The sequence below is a fragment of the Typopeltis vanoorti genome, chromosome 12 (assembly GCF_054136105.1).
Source record: "Typopeltis vanoorti isolate ZY-2024b chromosome 12, IOZ_Tvanoo_1.0, whole genome shotgun sequence".
Classification (NCBI taxonomy): Eukaryota; Metazoa; Arthropoda; class Arachnida; order Uropygi; family Thelyphonidae; genus Typopeltis; species Typopeltis vanoorti.
Genome location: NC_143560.1, coordinates 58931969 through 58951608, shown reverse-complemented (window position 1 = coordinate 58951608; position 19640 = coordinate 58931969). Strand labels below are relative to the sequence as shown.

The following is a 19640-nucleotide window of genomic DNA, read 5'->3' as shown; positions in this document are numbered from 1 at the left end:
TATGCAATATTCCTCTTCATAAGGTCTTGATACGAGCACAGTAATCCAGATGTGGTTGTAAAGTCTGGTTCCCTGGGTTTCTTGGAGATGAGAAAGCAGTGGAGAGGATTCAGAGGTGAGTGACCAAGATTGGTGAGTGGCCTGCAGAATGTTCCCTATGAGGATAGATTTAGAGTGTGTGGCTTGCAGAAATTTTTAAGTTGCTTAAAACCTTTAAGCAACTTAAGTTGCTTAAAGGTTTTTATAGGATGCTTAAATGTAGAGAAATGTAAAGTTAGACATTTTGGGAAAAATAAATTATAAAGCTGTGTATGATATTGATGTCTGCATGGTTGGCTGAGTGGATCAACCTTGGTATCTTCTGGGTGTGGCTCCCACTGATGAGACCTCATGTAAAGTCAAAGCCCAAACCACTCTGGTTAGTGACCCATTCCATAATGCATAGTATTATACATGCCAAAAAGGATGTTTGCTTTGTATTATGGAATACTGAGGCAACTGAGTTGAAGTCATTAGCTTCTATATATGAGTAACCTAGTTATGTTCTTGATCTACTCCTTGCACTTTGATAAAGAATTAAGCAAGAATATAATTTCTTGGCAAGTTTAATTATTGATAAATTAATCAATAAGACATCACTCAGACATTTCTGCTGTTAAATATCTCTTGATGAATGCCCAGACAGTATCCGTCTCCTTTCCACACAACTCCTTTTTCCATGACATGACTCCTAATTGTCTCTTAAGATTTTCATAATCACTGGCTCCATAGTCCCACATATTCCTTCTTCACAAAAGTTCTCATAACTTGTAATAACCCAGGTAATCATTTCATAGTCACTCTCACCAAGTGGAAGATTACTCCATTCATATCCTTTGATGTGATCAGATCCAAGATTCAGGACTCATAACCCTTGTGTTCCCTCTGTTACATATTGCCTGAGATAGTTGGCCCTTAAGAACTGAAGAAATTCATTCTCCTTATTTACTGATACAACCCACAATGATCACTCTTCTCTTGCTCATTAAGCCAAATTCCTTATACATTTCTTTGTCTCTATCCTCAACAATCCCCCTGCTTTTTTGCAACACACAACTAAATACCTCATCCTATCACCCTCCAGCTAATAAGGAAGCAAATAATAATGTTTGGAGAGAGCATGGTTATCTGATAGACAGGTGAAGAATTTGTGTGTGATCACTGGTGATAGTGAATACCTTGGCATCTATATGCTGGATTAGTGAAGTTGAAAAGGGAAATCCATTTGAAATTGTGGACATTAAAATCTCAAGTAGTTAGATAACTATTTAAAAAGTGGAAAAATCATTTAAAGATAGGAAATCAAAGTTGTAAATGGTTAGTGGTATTAGTGATGAGATTTTGAGCCAAAGAAGATTAAAAAAAAAAAAAAAAAAAAAAAGAATATTCCATTGAAAGCTCTCTCTGATGTGGTATATCCAAAGCAATCATATGTACAAATACCAGCTTTACAAAAAGAGTCAGTATTTTTAAACGAATCAGGAAGATTATGATTATGGGATGTTTGAATTTTTCTACATGCAATTTGTTTCTCTTTGCTTGACTTTTCACTGATTTTTAAGAAAGGTTAAATTGGGAGAGATGTGGAACTGCAGCAATGAATCTTTACCAAGCCAAGTGTGACTTAATAAAGATCTAAAAGTTAGAAGATCCAACTTCTCCACAGATTGTAGCCTCAGCATTTTTTCCCCATTTTCATATACTACTATTCACTCTCCCTCCAGATTCTATTGCACACTTTTGCTAGATGTAAATACTTCTTAGCTGAAGTAAAATTCCTAAAAACATGACTATTAAGTTCAGTCCTGTATACTATCTAGTGGACAACGTGCAGCATAACCATTTTAAGCTGTATCCATGTAAAAAAAAAAAATGAATGTTGGGATCTATCCATGAGTGGAAGTGGTGAGTGGAATGCAATGCATTCCACTCACCAACCACACTCCATGCAAAGAACCTTCTCCTAATTCCTCTGCTCACTCATATTGTATGCTGGAAGAAATGAGAAGAAAAAAAATACCGGTATTTAGCTCTTACAATTCAGCCTCCAGTAAGAAAAGTGATAGTGATACATTTCATGATGAAATCCCTCTACCATATAGCAAGGGGGTGTGAAGTGCTCCACATCATGGATACATTAATTCACTCCAAGTTTCTTCCAACCCTGATGGTTTTATATCTGTTGGCTGGAGGATATATTAACCAAACATGAGTTCATCAGTGATTTCCAGATCTAGTTCTATATGCCACAAACATAACCTAGGATGTCTAGTCTCTTTTAGGCTAATTCTCTACATTATGAGAAGGATAGATCATTTTTGAAAATATTTAACATTGTATAGATCACAGGTTAATTCATTTGATTATTATGTTGTGCCTACTGGCTCAAATATGCTCTCTAATCTCTCGATGTAAGACGGAACAGCAGTGCACATATGATAGTTTTGTAATCTATGTACCATTCTACTTACCATAATAAAACTATAACCAGTCCAAAGGCTTTGCCATCCATGTGGACATTCAGGAATTGTCACTTCTTGGCTGTGGACAGCAATTACCTAATGGGGAGGGAGACAAAAAATGAGATTTATATATACGCAGACGTTATGTTTAATTATTTCAGTGGATGTGTTAGTATTATTTCCAAGCCTGCATGGAATCAAAGGACTCATCACCAACATAATCTATCTTGACTCTTGAGTATGTCTATAGTCTCGAATATCATAATAATGATCGTACCTTGACTTGAAAGCATTAAGCTTTTTTATTACTTTCAAGACGCTACTCTGACAAGGCATTTCATTCATGCCCTCTCATTCTCCCATCAACTATTATGCTATGTAATAATTCCCCTATATCTAATTTGGCAGATTCTTCTCAATAAATTATTATTAACATTTGACCACTATGGAGTCAGGGACTCATCGTGGGAGGTACACACTATTGCACGCAATGTTCATCCAACTGTCATTCAATGTGTCTACACCCACAACACACTCAGGCAATGCATTCCGCTCACCAACCACACTCCATGCAAAGAAGCTTTTCCTCACTCCTCTGCTCACACCCTCCTTATACATTTTTCAGCAATGGCTTCTTGTTCCATCTCCTTCTCCCATTCAATGAAACAAGCTCATCCATGTGAACCCGATAACAACCCCTGACTAGCTTATATGTCTCAATCACATTTCCCTCTTTCTCCTCTTCACGAGGCTCTGCAACTTACATTCTCTCAATCCGTAATCATACTCCACATTCCAAAGACCACTGACAACCTTTGTGAATCTTCTCTGGACTCTTTCCAACATATTCTTGTCACCATGAAAACCAGGCAACAAAATCTGTGCACAATAATCCATATGAGGCTTCATCAAGGTCTTATACAATGACACCATAGCCTCCCTATTTCTGCATGTCAGCATCCTCTACATCATTCCCATTATCCGATGAACAGTTTTCACAACTTGTGCAGTATAGCCCTGAATTTTAGGTCCTTGTCCACCATCACTCCTAAATCTCTCATCTCCTCTACTTCCATTAAAGTTTCCCCACCAAGTGTATACTTTGCATCTTATCATTGCTTACCAAATCTCAAAACCTTACACTATGCAACATTGAACTGACAGTTTCATTTACCTGTCCATTCATGCAATCTGTTCAAGTCCTGTTGCAGGATCATAACATTTGCTTGATACTGCATTGCTCTTCTCAGTTTTGTATCATTAGAAAACAGCTGTATATCACTAGTTAAACCCATCAATATCATTAACATGCAAACTGAACAACAATGTCCACAAAACTGACCCGTGCAGAACACCAGTAATGACCTTTCTCTTTCCGGTTACTGTAACCCCCCCCCCCCCCCCACACACACATATACAACTTTCTGATACCTATCATCCAACAGCCAGTCACTGATCCAACTCAGAAGTCTGTTATCCAATCCCATTTATTTCAATTTATATAAGAGCTTGTCATGTGGCAGTCTATCAAAATCCTTTGCAAAACCTAAGTACTCCACTGTATATGCATCCCACCTATCTGAGATTTGCCACCTTGTTATAGTACATAAGTAAGTTAGTGAAACATGATCTTCCCTTAACAAACCCTGTTGATAACCACAGAGAATACTGGTGTTATCATCCCATTTCTTTATCCAACTTCTCACCGTCTCTCCAAGACCTTCACCACAACTCCAGATATACAGACTGGCCTATAATTTGAATCTACGGCCTTATCACACCTTTATGCAGTGAAAGTTTAAGATGCATGGTGATATGTCATCAAATTGTATCACCTTATTGACATCTATATTATTTATTCCTTCAAATACCTTCTCCTCACTCACAATTAAGCCATCCTATCCTACGTCCTATACACTTAATTTCCTCATGAATCTACCCTGATCAGGATGAAGAACCCTTATAAATTGATCACTGGATACCTCAACAATGTCTTCTGCAGCAGTTACCATTCTACCACTTTCACCCATTAACTTCATCTTACAATGATCATTCTTCTTTCTACTTGATATCTAAAACAAACTCTAGGGTTTTTCTTTGCCAGATTTGCTAACTTATGCTCATACTCTACTTTTGTTTTCCTTACTCAGTCACTCTCCTGGCTTGTTTTTTATACTCTTCATGTGAATGATTATTAGTATTACAGCAATCCCTTGATTAATGCGCCTATTGCTTTCTTTAAAACAGGCGCATTAATCGAAAATAATAACCTATGGGAAAATGTATAATTCGTTCCTCAGATTTCTTTTTTGACCCTTAATTTTTTTTATAAAAGAATTAGGATATGTCTCAGGGCCTAGTTAAAGGAAAACCATGAAGCTGAAAGACAATAAAACATATTCAGAATATAAATTTATTATTCTGTTTCTTAACAAAGAATTGAGCTAACCTAGTTTGGTGAGCATTCTGTTTCTTTTTTTCTTACAACTGACAGTATGGCACTATTGTCTCTTCTGCAAATTTTACTGTTCTCTCTTCACCAGGGAGTCTCTAAGAATTGCTTAGAGACTCCTTAGAAAACAATTTGAAAACTATTTTCAAATTGTTTCTGTGAAATCTCTTTGGGCTTGTCAGTGATTAAATTTTCTTCATATTCTTCAGGATCTTCCTGCTGTGCATCTAAATTTAGTAGGTCAGAATCGCTCAATTTCTCAGAATGAGATTTAATTAATTAGATTAAATTGAAAAGCCTCTAAAATCATTTGCACAATGTAGAAGAATGTGCTACCAAACAGCTCACATATTGCTAGCAGTAATTTCATTCGACTTTGTGACCTAATAACCAGGCTGAGATTTCTCTGATTTGGCTAGAAAAGTCTTGGAAGGCATTCGCTTCCAAAAAAAAAGCTGGTTTCATCAACATTAAATATTTGTTGATCACAATAGTCCCTTTATTACACAATTTTCTTCAAAATCTCTGGATATCTCCTTATCTGCACTTGCAGCTTTGCCTGTGATTAGAACATTATGTAGGCTATTTCTCTTTTTGAAACCCTCAAATCACACAGCACTAATGTGGAATTCTTCTTCTTTACCATCATTGATAGCCCTTTCTTTCCAGGTTACAAAGAGACAATGCTTTTGATTTAATAAGGCCAGTGTTTAGCGGGATCTGTTTTTGGTTACAATCTTCGATCCATGTAAAAAGAAGTCTCTCTAATTCAATCATTATAATACTTTGATTTTCAGTGCATGCATGATGAACTTCAAGCAGCCTTACCTTTCTCTTTGTATTCAGCAGTTGATTCACCCATTTTTGTGTTCTTGTCCTATCTTTGCTCTGTACTCACCTTGTTCATTTTTCTTTATGTTTATTTTCCTTTACTTTTCGAATCATTTTCACACTTCTGTTTTTTGCTCACTAATTCTTTTACTCATGATTAAAGGTTAGGAAAATAATTTAAAATAAAAAAGTACGGAAAACAGTTGCACAAAATATGATCAGCAAAATGCTATGTAAAACAGACGACATAAATTTTGGCAGTAAATTTGGAACATAGTGTACATGGAAATAGTGTAGTATGCCATTAAAAAATAACTATGTAACTAAATTATTTCATCCTGGTGAGTGATTTTTTAAAATAGTTAGCCATAAAAAATGTATAGATCGAAAATTTTTAAAATCTGTAACATTTATTTCTAAGATGTATATAGGCTCACTAATAGAATTTGGGTATAAAAAAAAATGACGGACTAATCAGGGGCACATTAATCAAGGGATTGTTGTATACCTCTTGTACTTCTTCCAAAGTACTTTCTTTTTCCAGATTTCATGCTTAAGCTCCATATTCATCCATTTTACATGTACTTCATTCAGCCTTTTGGCCTTCAGAATATATTCACACATTGATGCTGTTATGTATTTCTTTGTTAGTTCCCATGCAGCATTTATTTCCTTTCTGCTCAACTCCTCATTCTATGTTATACCTCTAAGTTGACTCCTAAGCTTGTCATAATCACCAGCCTTATAATTCTACATATAGGCTTTCCTCACAAAAGTCTGCATAAGACTAGCCACAATACAGGTGATTACTTCATGATCAATTTCACCAACTGGAAGAAAGTGTGAAATCCCCTCTCACAATCACATCCTCTGATTAAATGATTGGATCTAGAACTCTCGATCCTCGCTTGCCCTCCTTTACGTGCTGTCTGGGATGGTTATCTCTCAAGAACTCGAAAAATTCATTTTCCTTATTCCCAAATGCTATCTCTTCTATGCTGCGATAATTAAAATCACCCATAAAAATTACTCTTCCTTTGTTCACTAATCCAAGTTGTTCATACATTTCATCACCATCCTCCACATTCCCAGACCTATAACAACATTCAACTAAATGTGTCTTTCTCTCAACCTCCGCGTTACACCACACTGCCTCATAACCATTGCCACTATTTCCCCCTTTGATGTCTACCTTATGTGGACTTAATTCTCCTAATATCAATAGTAGCACTTATCATCCCTTCTTGCTCTTTCTATCCTCGCAAAAAATACTGCATCGTTCCATTTCTATTCCCGTTACGATATCATCTTCATTCAACCATCTTCACTTATTCCAATGATTTTGGAGTACATAAACTCAATCACTGAAACCATTTCATCCCCCTTATTATTGATACTTCCGGTATTTGTAAACAAACATGGTTAATTTTTAGGTCTATAGCCAGTCCTATCCAAGCTATGTGTTGGATGTGATTTCCCCAGCACACCTCCCCATTCACCTTTATCACCACTTACCACATATATCTGCTTAGTCTCAACTTCCCCATGCACATTGCAATATACTCCATTTTCATACTTCATGTATGAAAATGGAGTATATTGACTGCCACTTTCAACATCCACTCTTCCTATGCCATGTCTCCCTATCCACCTGAGCTACCCCCCCCCCCGTTTCCTGTTCCTCTTGCATTCCCATTCTCTTTCTTCATCTCTCACACTACTACTGTTTCCACTGCCAAGCACTTCTTACTCTTCAGTACCACTTCTTCCTATCTAAGAAGCTCTGCAGACCACATTCCCTTTATCTGAAATCATACAGCAATTGTATTTTAATAAATTATGGAGACAACTACCATGTTATAGTAATAATTTCAGTTTAATATAAACCAGAATAATAACCACCTTGCATTTCAACCTTCATATCAAAGTCATCATCAGAAATGTGCGTGTGTGTATACCTTAGATTTCATACAAAATTATTTAAAAGCTACTTTACAATACTGTCTGCTGTTAACACTACTGGCCTATCATGAAAAAAAAAAAAAACTACTACATCAAAGCTAGAGTCATGTTATCTGTTTGGTTAGAAATTACTAACAGAAAATAAATTAACAAAAGTTCAGCTAAATATTACTCACAGATAAATTACAACAACAACAAGTTTTTATTATTATTATTATTAAACAAGACCTCATGGAGTCAAAGACGCATCTAGGAGGTCCTTTTATATCACACACATCTCATCATACCGTGTCTTAAACACATTCAAACTCCTTGCAGACACCACACTCTCAGGCAAGGCATTCCAATTACTCACACCTCTGCACGAAAAAAACCTGCCTCTCACTCCCCTACTCACACCCTCTTTATACAGTTTCCAGGGATGACCTCTGGTTCTCCCCCGATCTCCCACTATTCTCTCTAGAACTTCTCCACCATTGATCCTATAACAACCCCTTACCAACTTGTAGGTCTCTATCATATCTCCCCTCTTCCTTCTCTCCACTAGACTCTGCAAATTACATCTTTTCAATCTTTCCTCATACTCGACATTCCAGAGGTCAGAAACTACCTTAGTCAGTCGCCTTTGGACACTTTCCAACATCTCTTCATCCTTCTGAAAACCAGGTGACCAAATCTGGGCACAATAGTCTGTGTGGCCTAATCAAAGCCTTATACAATGGAACAAGAATCTTCCCACTTCCACATGTCAGTGTCCTCTGCATCATTCCCAGAAGCCTTTGTGTTGTCTTCACAATTTTGGCGATGTGTCCCCTAAATTTTAGATCCTTATCCACTATCACCACCCAGCTCTCTTATTTCCTCTACTTCCAACAATATATTCTCACCATGCATAAATTCTGCATCCCATCTTTGTTTTTCAAATTTTAAAACCTTACATTTTGCAACATTGAACTCACATCCCCATTTGCTTGCCCAATCACTCAATTTATTCAAGTCTTCTTGCAAGGCCACAACATCTTCACTACTCTTTATGGTTCTTCCCAACTTTGCATCATCTGCAAACAACTGAATATCTCCATTCAAATCTTTGCCAATATCATTAATATACAAGTTAAATAGTAATGGCCCTAAAACAGACCCCTGAGGTACTCCACTAGTGACTTTCCTTTTCCTGGATATTGCACCCCCATACACAACTTGTTGATACCTATCAGATAGCCAGTCTCCAATCCAATGCACTAATCTAATATCCAACCCCATCTGCTCTAGTTTGACTGTCAACTTATCATGAGGTACTCTATCAAAAGCTTTTGTGAAATCCAAGTATATTACTGTGTATCCTTCTCCTCTGTCCAAGGAAGCAGTCACTTTATTGTAATAAGTAAGTAGATTACTAAAACATGCCCTCTCTTTAGCAAATCCATGCTGTCCATCAAAGATTATGCCATTGTTGTCAACCCAACTCTGGATCCTAGTTCTCACAAGCTTCTCCACAAACTTAACCACAACACCTGACACAGAGATAGGCCTATAGTTTGATGCTTGAGTTCGATCACCTCCTTTATGAAGTGGCACAATCTTGCCCTCCTTCCACTCTTTAGGAACTTGACCAAGTGCAAGACTGGTATTAAAAAAATATGTCAAGGCAGGTGTCAACTCTCTGGCACATTCCTTTAGAATACGCAGTGATATATTATCAAGTCCCACAGCCTTATTTACATCTAGTTTACTCAACTCCCCAAACACCTCTTGTTCACTTACAGTCAGTCTCTCCTCCCCATCATCAACTGCTCTTAATCTCTCCATGAAGTCACATTGTGACTTCATGGAGAGATTAAGACCTCAGTGGAGTTGAGACTCATTGCAGAAGGACCATTAAAATAATTAAACTAATCATTTTAGAACAAATGATTAGCTTAATCATTTGTTCCAAAAAATGCATTCCAAAAGTAATTTGTCATCATGTTTCACAGACCTCCCATTCTGCTTTAGTAAATCTTCTCTGCACCCCCCTTCCCTTCAAGATATCCTCATCCTCTTGAAAGCCAGGCAACAACAATGAGCTACACAGTTGTTCATATATGGCTTGATCTCAAGGCCATATATGAACTACTGTGCTTCATACAACAGAAGTACTGTTATGAACTAATGTGCCTTGCACAACAGAAATAACCTCTTTTCTTCTTTATGTCAAGGGGCTCTTCATCATTGCCATAACTCATTGGGAACTTGTAATGGTATATCAACTTTTTTCGAAATTTCCCCTAATTATATACTCTACATCCCATCCATATTTTGAAATCTTACACTTTGCAACATTTAACTGGAAGCCCTACTTACTTGCACACTCACACAGTCTGTTCAGATCCTCCTGTAAGGCCAGAAAACATCTGATCTGCTCATAGTTTTCTCTCCAACTTCGCATTATCTGCAAACAGCTGCCCATCTCCAGTTATGCTTGATGCTTGTTCCAATATCATTAATGTAAGAGTTAAACAGTAATGTTCCCAAAACAGACCTCAGCAGCATACCATTTTCCTCTTTGAGGATATTGCTATCACATAAATAACTTTCTGATATCTATCAGAAAGCCTATCACTTGTCTAATTTATTATATAACCCCATCTGCTCATCTAATTACCAACACTTGTGTAGCAGTCTATCAAAGGTCTTCATAAATCTAAATATATCAACTTTGTCTATCTCCCTTTTCCAATGCATTTGTCTTTTTTTTTTTTTTTTGTAATATATAGATTGCTAAAACATGACATTCTTTATCAAACCTAAACTGATTATTAAAGAGAATATCAATCCAGTTCAAGATCATAGTTCTCATTAATCTCTCCAATGCTTTAACCACAACTCCAGACACAGCCTTATCAGATCCTTTGTGAAGTGGATCAGTTTTACCCTTCTCCAGTTCTTTACAAAACAACTTTTATGTTTTTACAAATTAATCTTTGTTTTTTTTTAGAGCTAAATTGTTTCTCTGGAATACAAGTGTACTTAAGTGGTTGTCATCGTGATATTATGTATTTTGGTTACCGAGAAGACGGGGTCGGATGCATAATGGTGGAAGACAAGACGAAGCTAAGTTTTCATTACTGTATTTAGTTTTATTTCATTGTATTTAGTATACTTAATGTTTGGTTTTGCTTGTAATTGTTTGTACTTTTCTTATTTATTTATACTCCCTAATACTTATTTAGTGTTTATTTTTGACACTAATTAGCGACGCTGTTTTGAATAATTAACGATTACACTAGTAGTCCCTCGGCAGTAACGAATGATGGCGGATTCAGCTGCAGTTGCAAATGACATGTCGCCAAGTCCTCTGCCATTTAAGAACTCTATTATAAACAATATAATAAGGAAGTTTGTGGCATGCAGTACTTGCGGCATGTATGTGTCTCGGGAATTGGATATCTGCCTTGTGAGAGAGGGGGAGGTGTGTGTGTGCGTGAAGTGCAGGCAGTGGGAGGAAATAAATGCAGTAGATATCTCAATAGCTGACCTTGTTGCTCCAGGAACAGGAAATGAATACCGGAAGACAAGTAGTGTTGATAGGAGAGAAAGAAGAAAAAAATATGAATGAGAAAATAATAGTTGATAGTGTAGAAGGTGGCAGTGACAGTGAAAGTTTAGGAGAGTGAATTTCACTTAAGAGTGACTGACCTGCAGAGGAGATAGAGAAGGTGGAATGTCTTGAGAGAAGTATGAAAGATGAAATTAGGAGAATGGGAGAGATAAATGCAAGGCAAATCAGAGTAGGGGGGGAGAGAGAGAGAGGGTTTTGGGAATGATAGGAGAGAGTGGTATGGGAGTACTAGAAGAGAAGAGAATGGAAACAGTAGGAGAGAGAGTTATGGGAGTGCTAGAAGAGGAGAGAATGGAAACAGTAGGAGAGAGAGGTATGGGAGTGCTAGAAGAGGAGAGAATGGAAACAGTAGGAGAGAGAGGTATGGGAGTGCTAGAAGAGGAGAGAATGGAAACAGTAGGAGAGAGAGGTATGGGAGTGCTAGAAGAGGAGAGAATGGAAACAGTAGGAGAGAGAGAGGTATGGGAGTGCTAGAAGAGGAGAGAATGGAAACAGTAGGAGAGAGAGGTATGGGAGTGCTAGAAGAGGAGAGAATGGAAACAGTAGGAGGAGGGGTATGGGAGTGCTAGAAGAGGAGAGAATGGAAACAGTAGGAGAGAGGGGTATGGGTGTGCTAGAAGAGGAGAGAATGGAAACAATAGAAGAGAGTATGGGAATGCTAGAAGAGGAGAGAATGGAAACAATAGAAGAGAAGAGAAATGGAAACAGTAGAAGAGACAGAATGAGAAAGGTATGGGAGTGCTAGAAGAGGAGAAATTCCTCTTCTTTCATTCCCAGAGAGAGGTCTGGGAATGAAGAGGAGAAAATAGAAACAATAGGAGAGAGGGAATGGTAAGAGGTATAATGTATGGGGACTCGATGATCCATGGCATTCAAGTTAGGATGTGTGAGGAGTGTTTGCCAGGAGGAACAATAGAAAGTGTGACTTTGGCAGTTAAGAGAGGTGAAAGGGTGGATGAGATGATTGTGATGGTGGGAACAAATGAATTGAGTGGTGGTGTAAAGAGGGCAGCGAGAGATATGAGATTCTTGCTTGAGGTGGTATGAAAGAAGACACAGAGAGGAAAGATTGTGTGTGTGTGTGTGTGTGTGTGTGTGTGTGTGTGTGTGTGTGTGTGTGTGTGTGTGTGTTGCCTAGGTATGATAATGATGAGCTGAGCAGAAAAGCAGTAATACTGAATGACATAATAGCTAGAATGTGTGACAAGAGAGAACTGGAATATGTGGATGCTTGGAGTGTGTTTGAGGACAGAGAGGAATTGTAAGTGAGAGACTGCTTACATTTGAATGAGGAAGGACATAGGCATTTGGAGAGATTGCTGTTCTGAACAAGTCGTTGTGTCCCAGGGATGATGGTAGCAGGGGTGACCTCTTGTGGGAATGGGTACTTGTGAAAAAGTGGACAATATCAGCTAACACTGAGCCCAGTGGAGAATAGAGGGGATAATACTGGGTATAGAAACAATGGCATTTATATGCTTTATACTAATGCTAGGAATATCCGGAATAAGGGAGAGGAATTGGTGGTGCAGATAGCATCAGCCTGGCCAAAAATTATTGTGATCACTGAGACGTGGTTGACTGAAGAGGATTTAATAACAGGATTAGAAGTCGCTTTATACAGCATTTTTTGGCAGGATAGGAAGGGAAAGCGTGGTGGTGGAGTACTGCTTATGATAAGTGAAGACCTATGTCCTCTAAAAGTGGAGCCTTTGGAAGGCAGTTACACTAATGATTTTGAAAGCATATGGTGTGAGGTAGAGGTGGATGAGACAGGATATTTAGTGGGATGTTGCTACATACCCAGGAGCACAGAGGGTGGGGACCAGGAAATGTTTAGACAGTTGAGTTTGGCAAGTGCAAGAAGAATGATTGTTATGGGAGATTTTAACTACAGTAGTATAAATTTGGGGAGAGGAAGATGCATGTAGCAATAAGGGAATGGAATTTCTAGAATTCTTGAGGGACAAATGTCTTAGGGAACAAGAGGTTCAAGAGTTTTGGATTTGGTTATAACATCAGAAGGGTTGATAATAACTGACATGACATCTCCCCCACCAGTTGGAGAGAGTGACCATATGGTTTTGACTTGGAAAATGAATAGACATGCAGGAGTATGAAAGAGATGGGAATGTATGTGGAATTATAAGACAGGTGATTATAATAGTCTAAGAAGTCAACTTGGGGAAGTTTCATGGAGGGAGGAATTGGAAGGCTGGGATATCATTAGTGCATGGGAAATTATGAAAGAATATTTGTTAGCAGCAATGGTAAGTTGTATATCACGAGAGAACAAGAGGACACAATTTGGAGTAAAGTGGATGACAAACAATATTAAACAGGAATTGCATGTGAAAAAGAGGCTACCGAAGAGATATAAGGAGACAGGTGAAGAGAAGATGCATGAAGAGTATAAGACACAGGCCAGAAGAGTGACTAGTATGGTAAGGAAGATGAAACTGGAATATGAGAGGAGATTGGCCCTAAGATCCAAAGAAAATCCTAGAGAATTTTTTAGATATGTGGCCAGTAGGAGGAGAAATAACTGTGGAAGAATAATATTGTGGGATAAAAATGGGAATAGTGACTGAATAGAGCAGAGGACATAGTGGAATTGTTCAATTAACACTTTATTGGAGTATTTCATTCTGGAGGAGTCAGTTTTAATGCTAGAGAGATTGGGCAGGTTCGAGGTACAGGAGGAGAGAGTGCTTCAAATACTGAGTATTCTAGATGTCAGTAAAGCTGTGGGACTGGATGGTATTTCACCACTAGTTTTTTTGTGCTAGGGAACTGACAGTGCCTTTGACCTGGCTTTTCATTGAAAGTCTGGCTGCAGGAAAGCCCATGGAATGGAAGGAAGGTAAGATAGTGCCATTGCATAAGGGCAGTAGCAGACTGGAAGTGTCTAATTATAGGCCAGTTTGTGTGTCATCAGTAGTTAGTAAGATCTTGGAGAAAGTAGTGAAGGACCGTATACAGCATTTGGTAGATGAGGGTAATGTTATCTGTGAGAGTCAACATGGATTTGTGAAGGGGCACTCTTATTTTAACAATATGCTAGCCTTTTATGATAAAGTTACAAGAGCATTAGATGAGGGAAAGACATATACTGCCATTTTCTTAGACTTAGCAAAGGCATTTGACAGGGTGCCACATGATAAGTTGATATTTAAGTTGCGGCACGTGGGTCTGGATGTCAGATTGGTCAACTGGATTCAGGATTGGCTGACCAATAGGTACCAGAGAGTTGTGTATGGTGGAGCAATATCAAAGATGCAGAGGGTTATAAGTGGGTTTCCACAGGGCTCGGTACTGGGAGCTATATTGTTTATCCTTTATATCAATGATATTGTCAGTGGATTGCAAGGGGATATTCAGTTGTTTGCGGATGATGCGAAGCTGGAAAGGATTATTAGTAATAGTGCAGATGTGGCAGCCCTGCAAGAGGATTTGAATAAGCTAGATAGATGGACAAATGAATGGGGGTATCGGTTTAATGCAGCAAAATGTAAGGTCTTGAGGTTTGGGAAACATCGATGGGACACTGCATACTCTATGGGAGTATGCAGTGTCCCATCCTATAGAAACATTTATCCTATAGAAACCCTTTAGTAATTTGAATGTCTCTATCATATCTCCCCTTTTCTGCCTATCAACTAATTTCTGCAACCAGAAATCTTCAACCTGTTCTCACATGGTTCATTCCATAGACCCACTATCATCTTAGTCACTCGCCTCTGGATCCTCTCCACCTCCTATTGTTAAAGTGCTTTTGTTAATGCTAATTTGAGCTGGTGAAACACTAGCTTGTAAATAATTTTTAGTCGGTGAATTATTCATTTGCATTCCAGTTTTAAATAGTTTTTGTTCCAAAAACTTCAACAGAAATCATTGCAGGATGTGCTGCCTTGTGCAAGCCTGTAAACAAACAAACTGTGGAATTGGATGGTTGACAATGGAATTTAACCAAGGAAGATGAATGATGATCTTTCCTAGCCCATACTCCAACATCTTTTCTCCACATAGGCCTCCAAAGTAGGCACCCCATGAAGATACCTGTGCTTATATCTAATCATTGATAACTATTGAAGACTGGAATAAATGTGCTTTTTTTTGAACGAATCTCATTTTCATTTATGTCATGTGGATAGTTAAGCAAAAACCTGGAGAGAGAAATAACCCCAATATCATGATTCAGCTGAATAGGCAGTAGGAAGAAACAACATTATGGCATGGGAGATGTTTTCCTGGGAATTTCTTGGACACTGATACCTGCAGACAAAGTACCTATCCACTGTGGCTAATCAAGTATGCCTCTTCATGGTTGACTGGCTTTCGAGATGACACAGATGTGTTCCAGCAGGATGATGCAGATGCTATATTTCCAGTTATCCAAGGATAGCTTGACAAACATAACAATATCTGGGTGTTACAATGGCTTCTACCTTTGCTTAACTCTGCCTCCACAACAAACTGCAACTATCATCATCACTACACCAACGCCATCTACCGCCTACTCCCATCACTAATATTTTCACAGACGATCACAAACATCCATGCTCACGGCAGGATTCGGACCCGCAGCCTGGAGAGCGGATACGCTAACCACTCAACCAACCAGGCCATGTGGTTTTATATATGTTATATAGTGCACATCTCCTGCAATGTTTAAAGAATCTTATAGAGCCCGTGTTGTGCTATGTAGCAGCAGTTCTGGTCACAAGAGAGAGAGAAGCCTACAAACTATTAAGATGGCAGTCACATTTTGACTCTGTACATCATAAATGCAACAACTGTATTATAATACTTATGACTCATAAGCTGCTTCAAGACCATATGTAGTTATTAACAATAACAAAAGATAACTGGCTTATAGATCTTACTATATATATATTTGATAGTGTCTCATAACTTTCTCTTTATATCTAAAATAATGATTTAAATGATGAAATTTCCATGGGATGTCTAGAATTAATATTTGAAATGTCTTGTATCAGGTTTTACATTATGAAAATAATGCCCGTAACAAATTCCGCTTATATAATCATAAAAAAATACTCGAACTTTTTTGAATAGAAAAAATCCCTTTTAAATATTTTACTTTATAGTGATTCTGTATATTGAGAAATGCTTTACTAGATCATTACTAACCTGAGTGAAAGATTCACATACAGCACATCTACTAATGAATCTTTGGATATCATGACCAACTATTGGCATCATGGACATTGGCATTGGTTCAGGTGTGCTCAGCCAGTAGCTGAAGTCATTTCTTGAAGCGACATTACAAATATTATTTAGACTGCAGAACAAAAAAGGCATAGTACTGAATCGTCTTAAGCAACTACCAGGACCACCTATATTCAAGACAGAAACAATTATCTTAGAGCTCCAATTGTTATTTCAAGTAATACAAATGAGAAGGTGAAAGTTTCTAAGTAATCATTGAGTGGAATTTTTATAATACTGTTTCACAATATAAACAGCACCAGAACAAAGTTAACAATTATTTTATTAAGTTTACCAATATTATTATTATTTTATTCATATAATTGATACACAGTCAAAACAAGATATCATATAAACAAAAATTTGACTGGTGAGACAGAACAATTCAGATTCTACCCAAGAATCTAAGAATAGTCCGCCAGGTAGCGTCGTAAAATATGGACTGTTCCAAGTAATGCTGTTTTTTGTAGGTCATATGGAGTCACTTCGTTGATGTTTAATTGCTGAAAATAATTGGATAGCTTCTTTGAAGTTGCACCAAGTGCACCGATAACTATTGGGATGACTTTGGTGTGTTTAAGCCACAGTCGGCCAACTTCGATTGCTAGATCTTGATATTTAGTAATTTTTTCCAGTTCTTTGTTGTTAATATTGTTATCACTGGGTACTGCAATATCAATAATCCAAACCTGTCGATGTTCGATAATTTTGATGTCAGGTCTATTGTGTTCCAAATGCCGAATTCAGTTTGTATTCTAAAGTACCAGAGAATTTTTGCTGTTTCGTTTTCCAATACAGTCTCTATTTTATGCTGCCACCAGTAATCAGAAGTAGGAAAGGCATATTTTTTGCATACATGCCAATGAATTATTTTGGTCACTTGATCATGGCTGTATTTATTGTCAGTTTGAGCTATTTTGCTGCAGGCACTGATTAGATGTTCTACAGTCTGATCTTTCTGATCACATAATCTGCATTTGCTGTTATTATTGATGTTCAAAATTTTTGCTTTGATTGCATAAATAAATCTTTGTTTTGTTTTTAATGTATCTGTATTGTAGCTATTGCCACGTCATTTTGTACTCAGTATCTCGAAGAAAATTGGCCATGCAAGGGCTTATTTTTCCAGAGCACATATCGGTTATTTTGTTGTTCCTTTTTGTAATCAGATTTGTTTCCTGTTGCTTTTAGAAGGCCCTCTTGTTGCTTGAAGCATTGGCTCAGAGCTATTGTCGATGTAACTTCTTAAACTAATTTCTTCTTCTTCTTCCACAGTCTGTCTCACTTGCAGCAGACCCTGTCCATCTATTCGCCTCGGTAGGTAAAACCGGTCAACATCACTTCGTGGATGTGATGCATAGTAATTAGTTTTGCGGTCCAGTTTGTCAAGGTCCTCTTTTGTCCAATATATTATTATTAATTATTATAATAAATATTAATTATTATTATTATCACTTGACACCTCCAGGGAGTCCAAAGACTCATCAAGGGAGGGCACCTACTTTACAACTGTCTCAACCGTTCATCCATCGACTACACCAATGCCATCTACTGCCCACCACCACTGAATAAATAAATCCTGTTATTTATTTTCATGGTATTGATGACAACATGGAATAATAAGAAAATAATATTAACTTATTTGCTGATATTTCGTTGGTATTATATTCAGCATCTTCAGAGCACAAAAGACAGTTTGTCACAGTATGCAAAACAACAATTTGGTATAACAGTGGGACTAGTTTAAAAAAATTGCAATGGACAACACAAGGAACTAAAGTCCTAATTAGGTGCTATCTATATTAGAAAAAGAGTGAATCAAATCAAATATTATTTAGAACTTTAAATGAATGTCTCCCAGATTTTTTAGATTTATACAGGTAAATTTATTCAGCCATACTTGTTGAGGTTTGGAGCAGCTTTTAAAGCTTCTGTTGATTCCAAAAACAATCTCTCTGACTTATAATGACAGAAGTCATAAGTCAGACTTATAATCTGACTTATGACTTCTGTCATTATAAGTCAGAGAGATTGTTTTTGGAATCAACAGAAGCTTTAAAAGCTGCTCCAAACCTCAACAAGTATGGCTGAATAAATTTGCCTGTATAAATCTAAAAAATCTGGGAGACATTCATATTAAGTTCTAAATAATATTTGATTTGTTTTCTTTTGTTGAAGATCAATTGGAAGAAAACTTTTGTTTTCTTGCAATTGATCCTGTGTGATATCCAAGGCATGGTCTGCTAAACCCAACTTGTCATAATGAGTGCAGGATGTATTTTTTATGTTCACCGAGGTGGATATCACCAGTTCTTCCTGTCTGTCCATAGTAAGCCTAATCACAAGAACAGGGCACTTCATAAACTTGTGGATGTGATAAAGAAGAAAGTTTGTCCATAGGTGAACGGATGAGTGTTACTTATTTGACATAAGATTTAAATACGGTGCGTAGCTGATTTATTGAGCACTTTAAATATCTTTCAGATGTGCCTTGAATATATTGGTAACAGCTTTGCTGCATTCTTGTGTGGTAGGCAAACAGAAAAAGATAAGGAACTGTCTGGAAGCTGTGTAATTAGTGCATCCAGAAAAAGCAGACAGTCGTTAGCTTTCTGTTCCATTGTGAAGTGGATTTTAAGGTGTTGGCTATTTAAATGCACTAAAACTGTATCCCATGTGTCTGGACAATCTGGCCAAATAGCAAACACATCATCAACATAGCATAGCTAAACCACTGTTTTTTTTTGTTGTTTTTTTTTGAGATGGCTGTATTCATAGCTAGCTTTTCCAAGTGTGTCCAGACAGTTCATCGGCGACAATTCACTGAGGAACAATTCATCACAAGGAAAATGAATCGCACGAAAATTCATTGCTGATATATGGGAAAAAAAAATTTCCCATGTAAGAAATATTTTATATTATTTAATATTTCGATTATATTTAGCTTTTTTAAAATTTTTATTCAGTATAAAGTTATTCATTGCGGATATATGTGAAAAAAAAAATTTCCCATATAAGAAATATTTAAAAAAATTTTTTTAAATAGCTGGCGTGGTGGGCC

At 37.3% G+C, this 19640-nt stretch overlaps 1 protein-coding gene across 1 annotated transcript in view; it reads right to left on the bottom strand.

The window, feature by feature from the left end:
* The window catches only part of LOC150100817 (uncharacterized), a 975156-nt gene that overhangs the window by 8692 nt on the left and 946824 nt on the right, over nt 1–19640 (bottom strand). Inside the window, exons 39-40 of the mRNA XM_090401910.1 lie at nt 16502–16707; nt 2511–2597 (exon numbers count right to left, since the gene is read on the bottom strand). Of these exons, the coding sequence (XP_090258036.1) occupies nt 2511–2597; nt 16502–16707 (293 nt within the window). The remainder of the gene's footprint in view (nt 1–2510; nt 2598–16501; nt 16708–19640) is intronic.